At 37.9% G+C, this 16,464-nt stretch overlaps 1 protein-coding gene across 1 annotated transcript in view; it reads left to right on the forward strand.

The window, feature by feature from the left end:
- LOC125461090 (IQ motif and SEC7 domain-containing protein 3-like) overlaps positions 1-4,922 on the forward strand; it is a 566,563-nt gene extending 561,641 nt beyond the window's left edge. Inside the window, exon 14 of the mRNA XM_048549465.2 lies at positions 1,864-4,922. Within this exon, the coding sequence (XP_048405422.1) occupies positions 1,864-2,298 (435 nt within the window). The 3' untranslated portion in view covers positions 2,299-4,922. The remainder of the gene's footprint in view (positions 1-1,863) is intronic.
- Positions 4,923-16,464: the final 11,542 nt, after the last annotated feature.

The following is a 16,464-nucleotide window of genomic DNA, read 5'->3' on the forward strand; positions in this document are numbered from 1 at the left end:
GGTAATGGAAGCATTGTTGAAGATTTCACCAGCAGGTAAACTGAGGTAAGGACAAAGTTGAGAGATGTCAAGCAGATGCAGGATGTCCTAAGTGTCATGAATACGTGATTGAAAATGCATCGCAGAGTCAAAACAGTAAGGTTACGAACAGATTGGTTTAATCCTAAATAAAAACCAAAAGAACTGTGGATGCTGTAAATCAGTTTAACCCTAGACTGATGCAACGGATACACATGGTGCCTGTAGATTGCAAACACTGCTAGGAACAGAGATCAAAATAAGTCTTGGCATATTTAATTGCAGGAAGTTTCTGCTCATCGATGCTGGATATCAGTAGTACATACTTTGGCAGCAGTGGAGCTGCAAAGTTGGTGATGAGGTAGGGTTGCAGTTGTCAGCAAAAATTTGAAAGCTAATGTTTTTGGCTGATGTAAACCAACGGGCAGGTTTCTAAGTTGTTCTGACACATTTAGTTCATATATTCAAGTAAACATAGCAACATCATATCAACCAATGCATTTGAGACTGACAGCAACTTCCATTTTTGGGAAGCTAACAGTGGAAAAATATTTTTCCAGCATCAATTTCTCAATTTCTACGTTTAATCATGTACCTGACTTAATTTGAAGTTGAGGTGACATTTGCTGTGAGAACCATTAACACTGCCCTTATTTGACTAAACTGAAGCCATTTGTTGTAGCATAACAAAATTGTGACTAGTTCTGCTGTCTAAGCAGATCTGCAAATAAAGGTTTAGAAGCCTTCAATACACAGTGACCTGTGACACTAATTGATGTGATTGACTATGTTGAGCAGGACTGAAGAAAATTTAAGTGTCATAAATTACAGTGCTGTTTCTGGAAATGGTTAGAGGTTATCAGTAAAGCTAAAGGAGATTCAGTGAGACCTGATTCATACCATTATAAAAGTATAGCACCAGCTTCTCCTGCATGAATGTTCATTTCAGGAACAAAAATGTTCATTTCAGTGCTTGCTTTCAGCATTTGCAGGTTCCAAATGGTGAATTTATCTCTACTCCTTTACACTCGGTGATTACAGCGGCCATTTTTAATACATTTGGAGAGCTGGAGATTGAAGATCAGATTAGCAACAAATTATAAAATTGTGGTAAATGTGCATCATTTCTAAGATACCGATTTTACACTGACTCTTTCCACTCCCACAATGTGTGAGATACAGGGTGAGATTTTCAGCAGCCCTGCTGGGTGCAAGGTAAGACCATTTGTCATGAACTTTGCTGGCAAAGCCCTGTTGCTTCATTTCAATCAACACCATTAAAGAGGTACCTATGCTGGTGACTTGTTTAAAGTCATTTTCAGTTATTCAAAATTGAGTTACTCAGATGTGATTGCAGTGATGAATGAAATTTTTTGTAATAAAGCTGTTTTCAGCGTATTAATCAAATTTTACCGAGTAAATACCAATAACATTTTTATGAAATTTTCATTTAGAAATATTGCTTGGTGCTGTTAGATTTGGCAGATTTTCAATCAGAAATATGTAACTGAGGTGGATACTTCAAAATTTGTGCAATTTTGGGAATAATGGACATGATACTGCAGATTGCGCACACTGAAGAGTTTCAGTCCAAGTGCTTTGAAAATAACCCTAAAATTATAAAGATATGTGAATTTGTGTTCGAATATGTGTATTCATGAAAGTCAGATCATCTCTTCTGAAACAATTGTCAAACACAATATGATAAATACACACACAATATGATAAAATTTCTTGAGCTAATTAGTGCACTCTGTCTACTGGTCATTAGCCACAAAGAGCAGGAACAGCTTGTTCACTGAATATATATATTAATATGTGATGTGTTGACTGTTTCTAACCTAGGTTTCAATTCACAATAGGCTTCAAGCCTATCAACACAGTTCAGAGGGGAACCAGGAGTGCACAGTCCAGCAAAGCACCCATCTTAACATCAAACAAGAAAACTCAGCAGTATCAGGAGCCATGGATCATCTCCCTGAAACACTACTCCAATGCCAACAGATTGTGAATGTCATAGTACTCCCTGTGAAGCCGGACAAGTCTGACACGCCTCAGAATGAGACACCTATTCACCAAACAGGAACAGAAAACAACTCCACTAGCTCCACGCCTCGCAAATTAAAGGCAGATGGACTTCAAGGAACACCTGTAAAAACCACTCATCAGCCACCTCTCCCACCTCCACCCCCACCCTACAACCACCCGCACCAGTATTGCCCTCCTAACCCTTTTGTGCGTAGGCGCAGATATTCCAGTGGATCACGAAGCTTAGTGTAGTCAGTATTACACAAAGCAATGATGGAGCCAGATTAAGTCTGCTTCTGTTTCAAAAGGTCCATATCTACTTGATGCTCCAATGAAATCTCCATTTGTCCTTTCCTTATGACTGCATCATTCAAGTGGCAGTTTTGCCCTGTTCTTGAGCAAAATTAGATATCTGATGGGTTGTCAAATTGTAAATATTATGTAAATAATGTTTTAATTTTAAATGTTCTCCACAACAGGTTATCTTTCCTCTAGCATCAGTTCTTATTGCCCAAGATTCTGTTTGGATGTGTTAATCAAGACGGCAAACATAGTTTATGCCCATGGTTAATTCTGTGGCTAACTTCAATGCCATCAGAGATGTGTTGAATGATAGGTAGAGTGCTTCTTCGCTTTTCATCCTCTATTCACTAGATGGTTTTCCTGAGACTGGGAAACTTGCTGAAACCTGATTCAGTTTGATCAGGACTGCCTTTCCTGGGGTCCAATGCTCTGGACCAGTTAATCCCCATCAGCATTTCAGATTTCATTTGCTATTCGACAACCTATTTGATTAATGAATGATCCTGGGTATTATAAATCTTTCATTATCAGTCTGTGCATGAATACATGCTGTCACTGTACAGGAAAATTATATGCTAAAATCATAGGATTTACCAGTCATCCTTCAGCAGAGTAGCTATGTACTTGAGAAATCAGAAATAGACTTATCCTGGCTTGAAAAACATATATACACAAGACAACTTCCCAAGTACTGATTATTAATTTTCTAGTGCAACTAGTGATTTGGTGAATATTTGATGAAATTTGTGTATCTTTGGACAACAAGGGCACAGCTTTAATAACATAGATTGTAAAATCCACCAAATGTAAAAGCTTCTTGATGGACACATTCCCACTTTACTGTAGATAATCCAGACTCTCAGATTACATTGAATCATGAACATTGCTGTTAATAAGCTTTTGGTAGATTAAAGAAAGCAGAGTAAGTTTTTATATTGAGTTTTCATGCACAGCTCTTTTTAAATGTACCTGTATTTATAGATCACTTCAAATTAGAATAGATCTTCAGGAATTTTATATTTTCTTTTGTCACATAGCACCATTTTGATTGTTTAGATTTTCTCATCGCATAAGCAATTTAGGTAATACAATAGTCAAGCAACACTCGATAGAAAAGTTAAAAGATTTAAACAGTTGCACTGTGTTTTGAAGAATAGTGGTTGAAACAAAGTGATGAAAACATAGATTCTGCAGAGGTTAGGAACTATGTGATATATGTGCTTTTCATGAAGTTATGCCAATAGATTGAGAAATGAATGCCCTAAACATGATGAGACATCATGATGCTCCTTATCAAAGTATTTATTGTTTCTTGTTGTTTCCAATAATCTTTTAGTGTGTACTTTTCTTAAACTAGCATTGGTCAGATTTGACTTTAAAAATCATACAATTATGTTGTGAGGAAAAAAAAACACACTTGGTTGAAAATCCTCCAAGATCTCTGTTAAGTGGATAGAAGCATAGATAGCTTTGGAAGAATTGTAATATTGGTCCAATAATGCACACTTTTCATTGAATCAAAATTCAATCCCACAACAAATGGAAAGTAAACAGTTTCAGTATATAATCAATACAGCTTATTTGGAATATTTTTCAATTCATGGTTCAGTGTGTGATAGGATAGGCTATGTGCTTGAAAATCACTTTCAGTGCAACGAACCTGCATTTAGACAGTTTTAGCGTGTGTAATATGTATATGAACAGAAAGATAAGTACAAATATTTTTGTGGAATACTATATAATTTTGAACATTTCATTTTGTATCCTCTCCATTCCCAGTTAAGTGCCAGGCTTTATATATCCTTGTAATTGTTATTGAAGTAGCCTGATTTTTCTCTGTGTCCATTGACGTGCATGCCTTGGTTACTGCTCCAGACTTGAGACCGTCACGTTTATTTCCACTTTATTTTTGTTCCTTTTTTACTTCAGCTCTATTTACCTCTCTAAGGCTCCTATTTTCAACATGCATTCTTCTATTTCTCCCTCTTCAGATAATCTGCCCTTCCAAATCCCTAACTGAATCTTTCCACGCTGCTGTTGCAAGCTTGACTCCATCTTAGCCTGCTTAACTTCTTTTTTAAAATTCATTCATTGGAGTGGATATCATTGGCCAGGCCAGAATTTGTTGCAAATCCCTAGTTGCCCCTCAGAAGTTGGAGGTTAGCTTTCTTGAATTGTTGCAGTCCATTTGGTGCAGGGGCATGCACATTCTGTTGAAAGGGATTTCAAGGATTTTGACCCAGTGAAAAAGAAGGAACAGTGATTTGTTTCCAAATCAGGATGGTGAATGACATGAAGCTGAATTTGCAAGCGTTCCCACATGTCTGCTGTCTTTGTCCTTCTAGGTGTTAGTGGTTATAGGCTTGGAAGGTGTGCTAAGTCACCTTAGTTTCTGCAGAGCTTCTCATAGATGGTAAACAGTGTCGCTTGTGACTATTGGTGATAGAAGGAGTAAATATTATTGGATGCGGTGTCAAACAAATGGGTTACAGGCATCTTGAGTGTTGTTGGATTTGTACTCACCCAGGAAAATGGGGATTATTCCCTGACATTCTTGACTTCTGCTTTGTAGTTGTTAGACAGGTTCTAAGGAATGAGGAGGTGATTTCCTCAATGCAACATTTCTGTTCTTTTTTACCTCTATTTGTAGTCAAAGTATTTATATGGCTAGTTCAAGTCAGTTTCTGTTCAGTGGTAATCCCGAGGATGGAGATCAGAGATTCAGAAATGAGAATGCTATTGAATGTCAGGAGATAATTGTTCACTTCTCTTTTGTTGGAGATTGTCATTCCCTGACATTTGTGTGACATTAATATCGTTTACCACTTTATCCGCCCAATCCTAAACATTGCTGCGTATGGACATTGATGACTTCAGTATCAGAGAAATGGCAAATGATATTAAATATTATGCACTCATCAGCAAACAGCCCCACTTCTGTCTTTATAATGTCTGCACCTAGATCACTACCCTGAGAAATTCCTGCAGAGATAGCCTGTAGCTGAGATGACTGACCTGTACCAACAAAAACTATTTCCTTTGTGGCAGGTATAACTCCAGAGAGTGGAGAGATTTCCCCATGATTCCGAGTGACTCACTTTACTGATTGCCACACTTGGTCTAATGCAGGGCCTTGATGTCAACAGCCATCACTCACCTCATCTTAGACTTTAGCTCTTTAACCCATGTTTGAACAAAGGCTGTATTGTGGTCTCGATGTGAATGGCCCTGAAGGCATCAAAACTGAGTGTCAGTGTGCATTACTGCTAAGTAAGTGTTCCTTGATAGCACTGTTGATTATCCCTTCCAGCACTTTACTGATAATCAACAGTAAACTCATGGGATGGTAATTGGCAAGTTAGATTTGTCTTGCTTTTACTGTACGGGATATTTCTAGACAATTTCATGCATTGTATTCCAATGTGTTGGAGCAGCTTGGCCTGGGGCATGGCAAGTTCTGGTGTGGAAGCCTTTGGTGCTATTGGTGGAATGTTGTCAGGGCCCATAGCCTTAGTCCATACCATTGCCTTCTGCCCTTTCTCAAGTGGAGTGAATTTAATCGGCTGAAGATGGGCAGCTGTGATGCTGAGAACCTCTGGAGAAGGCCCAGATGGATCATCTACTCTGCACTTCTGGCTGAAGATTATTATGACCCCTTCAGTTTTACCTTCTGTGCTAATAGAGTCTTTGAGATGTATAGCACAGAAACAGACCATTTGGTCCAGCTCGTCCATGCCAACCAGATATCTTAAATTAATCTAGTTCCATTTGTCAGCATTTGGCCCATGCTGGACTCCCTCATCATTGAGAACGGAGATATTTGTGGCACCTTTAACTCCAGTGAATTGTCTAATTGCCCGTCACCATTCATGATTGAATGTGTCAGGACTGCAGAGATTAGGTTTGACGCATGGATTGTCAAATCACTTAACAGAGGTTGGAGATTGTATTTGCTTACATTTATGCTGTTACTGATGGCCCACACTGCCTCGTGAATACCAAGTTTTGAGTTGCTAAATCTGGTAGCTATCAATCTCATTTAGTATGGGTGCTAGTGCCACACAACGTGATGGAAGTTATCCACAGAAGGACTGTGCAGTGTTCTCTTACCAATGCTTTCGTGGATGAGATCAGTTGTGTTTTTCTCTCTTGTTGGTTCCCTCACTACCTGCTGCAGGTCCACTCTAGCAGATTGTCCTTTGTGTCTTGACTAGCTCGGTCAGTGCCGCATCCCCCATACAGAGTACATTCTGCTCTTTGTCATCCTCGGTGCTTTCTCCAAATGATATTCAGTTGAGAGCAACTCAGTCAGCAGTTGAAGACTGAGCTTTGATCTTGGTGCTAAGTGGTAAGGAGTGATGTATACTTTTACATTAAGAATGTATTTCAGAGCTATGTACAGTGATGATAGAGGCTACAACTTTGTTTCCATTATGTGGCTGACCTGAAATCATTTGCACACTTACCATTGCCATTTCTGTATGTTAGAAAGATTTATGAGTTGATACTTAACATTTTTGTCCACATTTATGAGTACACTATCCCTGACCCCAAAATTCTGGAGTGTGATTCGAAAGGAACTTCAAACTTAGAGACAAGGATGTTACCACTTTAAGACGAGATTGTATTTCAAAGGGAATTAAACAGAGTCATTACTATTAACACTTTAAATCTTGCAGACTTGTGCTATAAATTCAATTCATATTTTTGGCTCTCTTGTCTTACAAAATCCCTAGGGTTCATTCACTTTTCCTGAGATCCTACTCAAAAGTCACCCTTTTTTTGGAATTCACTGTGATTTCTCTTCAGTCTTACAGCTATGTTCCAAGGTACAAGATTTCATGTGGGCCCTTTCATTAGCTTTTGACTAAGAGACCTTTCAATTTCTTTACTGCCCTCACAACCTGGATTCCACAGCTCGAGCAACACAGGCCTCCCTGAGTCCTGCACAGTGACTTAAAATATCAGAAAACAACTTTGGCTTCTGACAGTTCACTGCTATGGTTTCAAACTCCAACAAATCTGATTATTTTCAGAACTGTAACTGTAGCAAGGATAACTGTCTTTTATTGAGATATTTTCTGCTAATTTCCTACTTTACCTTTCAGTAAAATGAGTCTTCCAATCAATTTTTCCCCGATTTCCAACTTAGTCTTATTCTGTACTGAATATTGGTGCTCATTCTGAGCCTGTATCATACGTGACAGATCGAGCATTTATAAAGTCTGGCTTTATGTCTTGCCTTCCAACAAATTCCATGTTACATATGATCCAAAACTGACTTGAATCACTTTGCTGTTCATCCACACACATTGCAGTAACCAGTTCTTGTTTACTAGCAATTCACCAACTGAATCCACAGAGATAAACTCAAAACAGAAAATTTCACTCGCTCCACTCATTTCTATGGCAATGTCACCATAACAGTGTATTCCCAGATAGAAACATAAGTTAATTACCTATTAATTCCAAAATTTATCTTATTTCTGGGAAACCACATAAATAGCATCTCCTGTACCAGAGTAACTACAAATATGATGTCGTCAGATCTTTAGCGAAGTCAGATGTCCTATTATTTACAGTCAATACTTGAACTTACAAACTGAAAAGTTACTTTTTCAAACACAAGAACCATGAAATAGACATATGCAACAGCCGAATATTCATCCACTTGTAAACAAGGTCCTGCCATCCATGACCTTATTGTAGATGATCATGTTGATACCATGGCCTTAATGGAAACTTGTCTGAGAATTGATTCCACCTTGTTACTTCATGAAGCCTCTCGCCTGATAAACTCATCCACCATTTACCCACAAAAACTGTCGTCATGGCACCTTGGCCTGAACTGCTACTGCTCTGGGACATTCTCTTCTTTATTTCACATTTCACCTTGTTTCGGTCTCTCACCTCACTTTCAGAAGCAATGTTCTCCACCATTCTTCAAGTGCAATAGAAACTTCTTGTTGCGATATCTTCACTGATTTCTTCCTTAGCCAAGGACTTCACATCCTTGATGTTTTAAATGTATATCTGAACTCATCAGGCTTTCAGTCGTCTGAGTTCATTGCCCTCTTATCATACCAAAATCTCTCCCACCATGTAAACTCCTCAACCCATTCATAGCCAGTTCCTTGACTGTGTCATCACAAGTGACCTTACTACTCTCATTGTACCAATCACAGACATGGGCCTTCTATAATCACTTTCGGGTATTACATTCTGCCCACACCCCCTTTCCCCCAAAGTACTCATTCCTTCTGTCTCTGACCTTTGAGGAGACTCCCAATTCGTTTACTAAAAATCCTTTGATCCTCAATTTACCACAGTACAACTAATAATCTGCTGAACCATGCCTCATTTCAGAATTTGATGTTTCAACCCTCATAACAACCATTACGCTTTCTTTTGCTGCCATTTAGATCCAAGGGATACAGTTTGAGCTGATATTATGAACAATTGGTTTCACAATTCACCATCAGATCTGGCCTTAAAGCACGACCAGTTCTTGCTGTCTTTTGGAAAAAATTGCATGGTAATTTGGCAAGTCAAATATAAATTCTGACTTCATTTCAGTACTGCAAGGATGTTTCAAAATCATTCTCTCTTCCTCCTGTGCCTCCAGCAATGAGCACAAAACTTCTTTGCTTCTTAGGTTGGGTCTATCTGATCAGTTGCCTCTGCTGCTGCCCTCTCTTACCCTCATCCACTGCATTGTATTAAACAACCGTGCCCTTCTCCACCACCCATCCATTCTTAAACTTCAGTCTTTCTCTAGCTTCTCTGCTATATCCCTTCGTGTCCCTCTGAGCACATCTTGTCCGCAAGCTCCAATTCCATTCCCTTGGTTCTACTTCAGTGGCTTCCATGGTAACTGCCAATGTTGGCAATTTCTCTGAGTTACTGTCTGTAACCTTCAAATCCTCCATGACTAACCTTCTCCACAAAAATAAAATAACTCCTGCATTTGTGCAAACCATTTCTCAGTTGTCCATGAATGTACCGTCACCCGCTAAATAAGTATCAATCTTTCAGAACTCTATGTTCAAATCTCTGCCGCAAGATTTTTGCCCTATCACAGCCATGAAATATCTCCTATTGCAATTGGTAAACTATCCTTCATCATTCTTCTCATCTAATCTGAAGCTTTTTGCATATTTGACAACACCATCCTCCCCCAGTGCCACTCCAGTGTGACCCAGTGAGTGGTATTCACTTTATCTGTCCCATTTGCATAGTCATTGATGTCTACTCCCTTTTGCCCACCAAATTTGCACAACTGAAAAGCAAGCACCTATCTATTCTAATCCTATTTTACAGCACTTGGCCCATAGCTTTGTAGCCTTATGCATATAGTATTGCAGTAACTTCTTTCTTTATTCCTGCACAGTTACCTCTCATGTTCCCACCAATTTATCCATGACCTTTTCCTATTTCTCAACTATGTAGTCATCGTCGAAAATTTCAAACAAAAAATTGCATCAGTTGCCACATGTACGCTAAGAACATTTTACTCTCAAACCCTCTACTATCTCTAAATTATAAGATGGTTGCATCTAGCATCAGGTGAGCAGTAATTTGTTCTAATTATCTATTGAGAAGATTATAGCTATTGTCATTCTAAATTGTTGCTTAAAAGTTACACATTAATTAGGGAAACAGTCTACATGAATTTGTTAAGGGAAAGTTACACCTGAATAATTTGAGGGTAACAAGGTTAACATGTTTGATACAGTCTGTAATGTATTTTTTAAAGGTTTTGGATGCCTCTCACGGACTGATCGGAAAAGTAAATGCCTGTTAGATTCAAGGGAATGAGGCAGCTGCATTAAAAATCAGCACAGTGGCAAGAAGCAAGTTATCATGGTCGATGTGTGTTTTTATGACTAAAACATTGTTAATGACAGGGGCTACACACGGTCAATATAATTGAGGAGTTTGCAGATGATACAAAATAATTGGCTTTGTGATTCATAATGAAAAAAGGACGTTGTGGATTTAGGAAGCTACAAATAGATGGGTCAAGTGGACTGAAGGTTGATAAATGGAATCCAATCCAATGAAGTATGAGATAATGCCTTTCGGTAAAGTAAAGAAGGCAAGGGAATGTACAATAAATGCTAGAATACTGAGAAATGAAAATGATCAGAAGGACCTTGGCATACATGCATTCACTTCCCTGAAGTGACCAGGATTGGTCGATAACATGTTGAGAACACATACAATGCTTTTTTATTACCTGAAGCAAGGATGTAAGAATGATGACAGTATGTTCTGACCATATAAAGCACTAGGTAAACCACAACTAGACTACTGAGTTCTGGTCACTGTATTACAGAATGGCTGCCATTACTCTGCAGATACAGTGCAGGCTTACAAGGAAGTTGCCAGGATGATAAAGTTTAACTATGGGGGAAGATTTGACGGGTTACCTTTTCATTGATCAAAGATCAATTTGAGAAAAAAAACATTAAACTGCATGTAATGATTAGGGGCCAAGTTAAAGGGGATGTGAGCAATTGATTTCACTAAATATAGATGCCATAATCATGGATTATAGATTTAGGATAATTAGTTAAAGGATTAAAGCAGAATAGAGGAGAGTTTTCAGAGTGATGAGGGGCTGCACCTTACTGGTTGAAAGGATAGTAGAGGCAGAAACCTTATCACATTTAAAAAGCATTTGGACGTGCATGCAAAGTCCTCCAGCCTATAAAGCTTGAAATTGCTGGATCGCGACATTAGGCTTCTATGCTTTCATATGTCAGCAAATGAGCCAAATGACCTCCTTTTGTTGTTTTATTTATGATTCATTGTCATCAATCTCTTCTGCAAATTCTGTTCCTTAGCCACTAATTCCATCTACCTCCCTGACAAATTACCAGAGGCTAAACTAGACTTTTCACAAAGTTTGTGTCAAATTTTACTCCCGAATCTGGTTCTGACTCCATATCCATGCCATCACTAAGATGTCCCATTTCCCAAGCCCCCTCCAACAGCATCACAAACTCTCTACCCTTTCATTTGATCATCCTCTGACAAAATCCTGATTTATGCTTGCATTACTTCTGATCTTCACAATTCCAATGTATGCTTGTCCTTTCATATTCTTGCCTCTGTAAACTTGAGGTCATCCACAAATGATCAAAGAAATAACTCTAGCTCTTAACACACAACAAGTCCCATTCACTTAATTAACCTACACTCAATGCGTTTCTAATTAAGCAACATATTGTAAAATTCAATCATTTTTTAAGATCCCTTTATGATCTTGCCTCTCCTTCTTTCTGTAACTTGCTCCAACCCAGCAACCACCAAGATATCTATAAAAACCAAAAGAACTGTGGATGCTGTAAGTCAGGAACAAAAACAGAAGTCGCTGGAAAAGCTCAGCAGGTCTGGCAGCATTTGTGTAGAGAAATCAAAGGTAACATTTCAAGTCCTGTGACCCTTCCTCAGAACACAGAAGATATGTATTCCTTAAATTTGGTACTGAAGTTGTTTATTTTGCAATAGGCCAAGGATTCCAAATTATCACAACAACTGTTTTATTTTGGCTTTGTTTCTTAGCAAGTCAACTTCTTGTCACAGCTATATGGCATCTATGTAAAGCAGAAGCCAGTGATCAAACATACAGTTCTAAAAAGTTCTCATCAGTCCATCCAAGCAGTTATATGCTTTCCATCCCAGCTGTATTAAAATGAGTCCAGTGTTAACGTTGATTATGACAACCATCCTGCATGAAGTCCTAAAATTTTATTGCATACTGAAGATTAAAATCAACATTGCCCATTTTAATCACACCTCCATAGGCAGCCATGCTTTTGCTTACTAGTAATCTGAGCTCTGAAAATCCCTCTCAGAACCTCTTTGCCTGTCTCACCGCCTTCATAATTCTCCTTTAAACCTACCTCTTTGACCAAGCTTTAGGATCACCAGTCCTTATTTTTTTTATGACACTCCTGTGAAGCATTTTGGGATGTTTTAGTTATATAAAGGTTCACTGTAACTACAAGTTTTCGGTCATGGTGTTATTTCAGTTGTACTTCCATAGGTTTTCAAGTAACCAGTTTAAAAGTAGTGCTCATGTTCTGTGGTATTTTTGTTAATTCATCATAATTTGGGATTATAGCCAATCCCCTCCAAATAGACAATAGACAATAGGTACTGGAGTAGGCCATTCAGCCCTTCGAGCCAGCACCACCATTCATTATGATCATGGCTGATCATCCACAATCAGTATCCCGTTCCTGCCTTATCCCCATAACCTTTGATTCCACTTTTTTTTAGAGGGGGTGGGCGCGAACACAGGGGATTCCTGTACTGGCTGCCAGCTCCTTCTAGTGGACACCCATATCTCTGAAGCCGTTGCCTATGACACATTCTGCCACCATCATGCTCCTAAGTGCATCTGATTGCCACTCCACTCTGTCCATACAGTCTGCAAGGAGCTGCAATTGGGTGCACTTCCTGCAGATATAGTCATCCAAGACACTGGAAGCATCACAGATCTCCCACATCTCACAAGTACAGCAGTTAACCCCATTTCTACTCCCAGTCAAGAAAATTTGTGGAACACTTACCCTTATTTATCACGGCAAATACCCAAGGTAGGTCTTCCCTCACTCACTTCCCCAGGATGCTCCTTCCATTTCTCCATATTGATGACTATTTGAAGGAATGAATTAGCAGGAGGGAACGCCTGAGGAACATTATGGCTTCAGTTATGTTGATACTACGGTTAAATCATCCTTTGGTTACATTATTCAGAGTGGTCTCTGGTCTTTATTTTTATTATTACCAGATGTCCTGGTGAAAATAAAATATGTTTCTTTCTCAGGCACAGTGAACATATGGAACTGGTTTCTTGTGTAAGTTATCCATTTGACATCCATCAAATATTTCAAAGGGATCAATGCCTGTTAAAAAGAGAGGTTCAGAGTTTTAAAGATAATAATGCATTGCAATACATCCTTTGATGTTTCTTGGAGAAGGAAGCTGCACTTAATGTTCCCCAAAGGAAAGATAAACATATAATGTTAGGAATGCCAATGTAGGTATTATCTTTGAGTAGTTTTTGGGTTAAAAGGCATCTTTTTACTTTGTATCTTTCTGTGACTCAGATTATAGACTTGATGGTGCAAATGGTTTTTCTCTGCCTTTTGTTTTTATTCCTCTTCCATCACAGACTTTGGATTCAATTTATTACTTTTTGGGAAGGCAACACTCTAAGGACTATTTTATTGGAATTTCCTTCAAGCTTTGAAGCATAAGGATATCTTAATCTATAAAAAAATGAAAAAGCCAATCAGTTTGCCAAATCATCCAAGCACTATTTCTGCAAATGATCGAAGAGCTTTTCATGCCCCATTTAATGAGCATACACAGTCTTCCATTAATCAGATATTATTTCATTCCCTTTTTTTGTATGGAGGCAACATGCAAAACATTTGTGAGCCATCTAGTTCACAAATTAACAAAGACATCTTCTGAATATTTGTCAGCGGGGAGTGCATTGACAACTCATCAGAAAATTGAAAGTTCACTGTTTGGTTTTTCCTATTAAAGCACTTACTTGTAGATGGGCTTCCTACCACTAGCACATAGTTAGCAAATTATATCCAATGATAAATGACAAAGTATAAAGAAATGTTAAGTATCTGGTACTCATGACTTACTTCAAAATTGCCAAACAAAGAAAAAAAATAATCATTATAATATAAATGTCATTTGATAGTATGGAACTTGAATGTTGCTCAAAAAAGGCATATTCTGTCAAAACTTTTCATTTTAACCTCATTAGAACTATTTGCAGGAATACCAATTTAAGAGAAAAAAATGTTTACTCTTTGTGAGAGGAGAATCCTGATTGGTTGGCAGATAGGCTCTGATTGGTAGAGGTATTGCTATGGAGAATGCATCAGTTAATAATACTGAGAGTTAACTGTCAGGTTTTGTTTAGATTTTATGCCAAATATGTTGATCCTGACTGGCCAAGGCACTTGAAATGCTGGCATCTGTTTAGTTGAGTTGAAACAAGCACAGTGTGTACATGTTCCTTCTGCCTGCAAGGAACCTGCCCCTGCGTATGAATATATGAGTTTCTGATATATGCAAGTGAACGACACTGCAAGCTTACTGACAATCCTAAACTGGTTATCATTGTAAATCTTCGCAATTAATTTAAATCCTGGTGTGATGCCAGTAACGTAGACTATATGTCCCAAAAATGACATGTCATATCAAACAACGTATCCCTTTAGCAGTTTGCAGCAAGTGCTGACTTTGTTCAGCCAACCTGCACTTGCAAACTTTGCAACTTCATGCCCAATGTTAACTGTGATTCTAGATGTGTCTTTTTTCAGTTAATATTCATCATTATAAATGAAAGTAATGAAATGTACGAATGAAGATTTTAATTTATGGAATAGACCACAACGTTACTGTGATTCAAACTCTATTTAATTTGTCCTGCTCCAGCATGACTCTGATCAACAGTTTCATGGCATTATGAAATAGTAGCAAGGCAGGATTAAGAGATCTTCAGTATTTCATTTGCTGTTTCCCTTTGCAACATTTGGGATTTAATAACAATTTTGATGAACTGACTGCCTGGGTATGCAAGACTATTGTGAGACTCCAGAGAATCTGTGCACATTTCCAACAATCTACTAAGGCCCCAAAGATCATACCCCTTTAATATTAAATACTGAAGAAGTCATGTAAATGAAGTCCCAACTTCAGCATGGTTATAGGTTATAGGTTTTCTGTAAGTTTTCAAATGGTCCCTTTTTTGAGAAGCAGTGTCTTGCAATTGAAAGCACTTTTATGGAAAAGTTTTTGAGTGCATTGTTTACAGGAATTGTGTAAAGTGAAGATGTAAAATAGAATAGTTGTATTCATAACAGATGATTTATTGTTACAGTAATTAGTGAATATATTCCTGAAAGAGAAAAAAAGCACAGAATCATCATTCAGCTTCTATAAAGTTTGCAGCTGTTCTTATATTTTTAAAGAAAGTGTGTGTTTAAAAAACAGAAAAAAAATCCTTCTGAGGCATGTTGTCTTAAAACAGGTATGCAAGGGATACAACATGATCAAAGAACACTGAGAAATGCAATCAAACATTTAATGGTTACCACAGATCCCTCTCAACATCACAGTCACAAGCAACTGTGTCAACAAATTGTTTTAACAGCAGAAAGCAGAAATCTGAGTTTACATATGAACAGAAATACACCACGTTTAATGAGTTGAGATGGAAAATTGGAACAAAATTCAGGAGCTGACCCAACTGATGCTCCATCACAAATGATTTAGTGGCTGCTCTCTATGCACCTTCCTATTTTGTCCTGGACAGTGTAATTTGTTTGTTTAAATATTTAAAATTACTACCAGTAACTTTACGTCCCATCATTGAAGGTTAACATTTTATTCAATCCAGTTTGGAAAATCTAGGCCAAAGGCATATATCAATTGCATTATGAATATACAATAATTCTATATGTTTTATTTCTAAAATTGGAAACAGGCTTAAATTTGTTTAGACCGTGGTGTTGTTGAAACTTTAGTTAAACTATTGTGTTGAGACGGCAATTGGAAAATGGAGATTAATTTTATCCTTTTTGCTTAAAGCGGCTGTCATTTATTGTATATCTTGTATTTATTTCTGCTTAAAGCCGGCATATCAATCTCCAAATTGCATGGTTTAATGCCTTAAATCCACAGGTTCAACCACTACCCCTCCATCCACTGACCTTGCTGGGTTTCTGCCAATAAGAAGGGCAAAGAGCATTGTCAAAGTATATTAAGTGTCAATGCAATCATTCCTGAAAATTATCTTAGCTTGATTGGGTTCATTCAAAAACTTAATAGTTTTTTCGAGCAGCAGGCACCAACAGCATTCTTTGGCATCTGCTCCTGTATTTTGAATCCACCTACACTGATGAGATGAAAGTCTCTTTGCTAGCCTTAAGGATGCAATTAAACTGAATTTCTGCTGCCTGAACCTTATGGTTATTTGTAATTCATTAGAATGTTACCATTATGCATTACATTAAGAACATCGTTTAGACAGTATTATCCGAGAGACAAATGTACAAAACCAGAAAAAAA

This window comes from Stegostoma tigrinum, chromosome 18 (genome assembly GCF_030684315.1).
Source record: "Stegostoma tigrinum isolate sSteTig4 chromosome 18, sSteTig4.hap1, whole genome shotgun sequence".
NCBI lineage: Eukaryota > Metazoa > Chordata > Chondrichthyes > Orectolobiformes > Stegostomatidae > Stegostoma > Stegostoma tigrinum.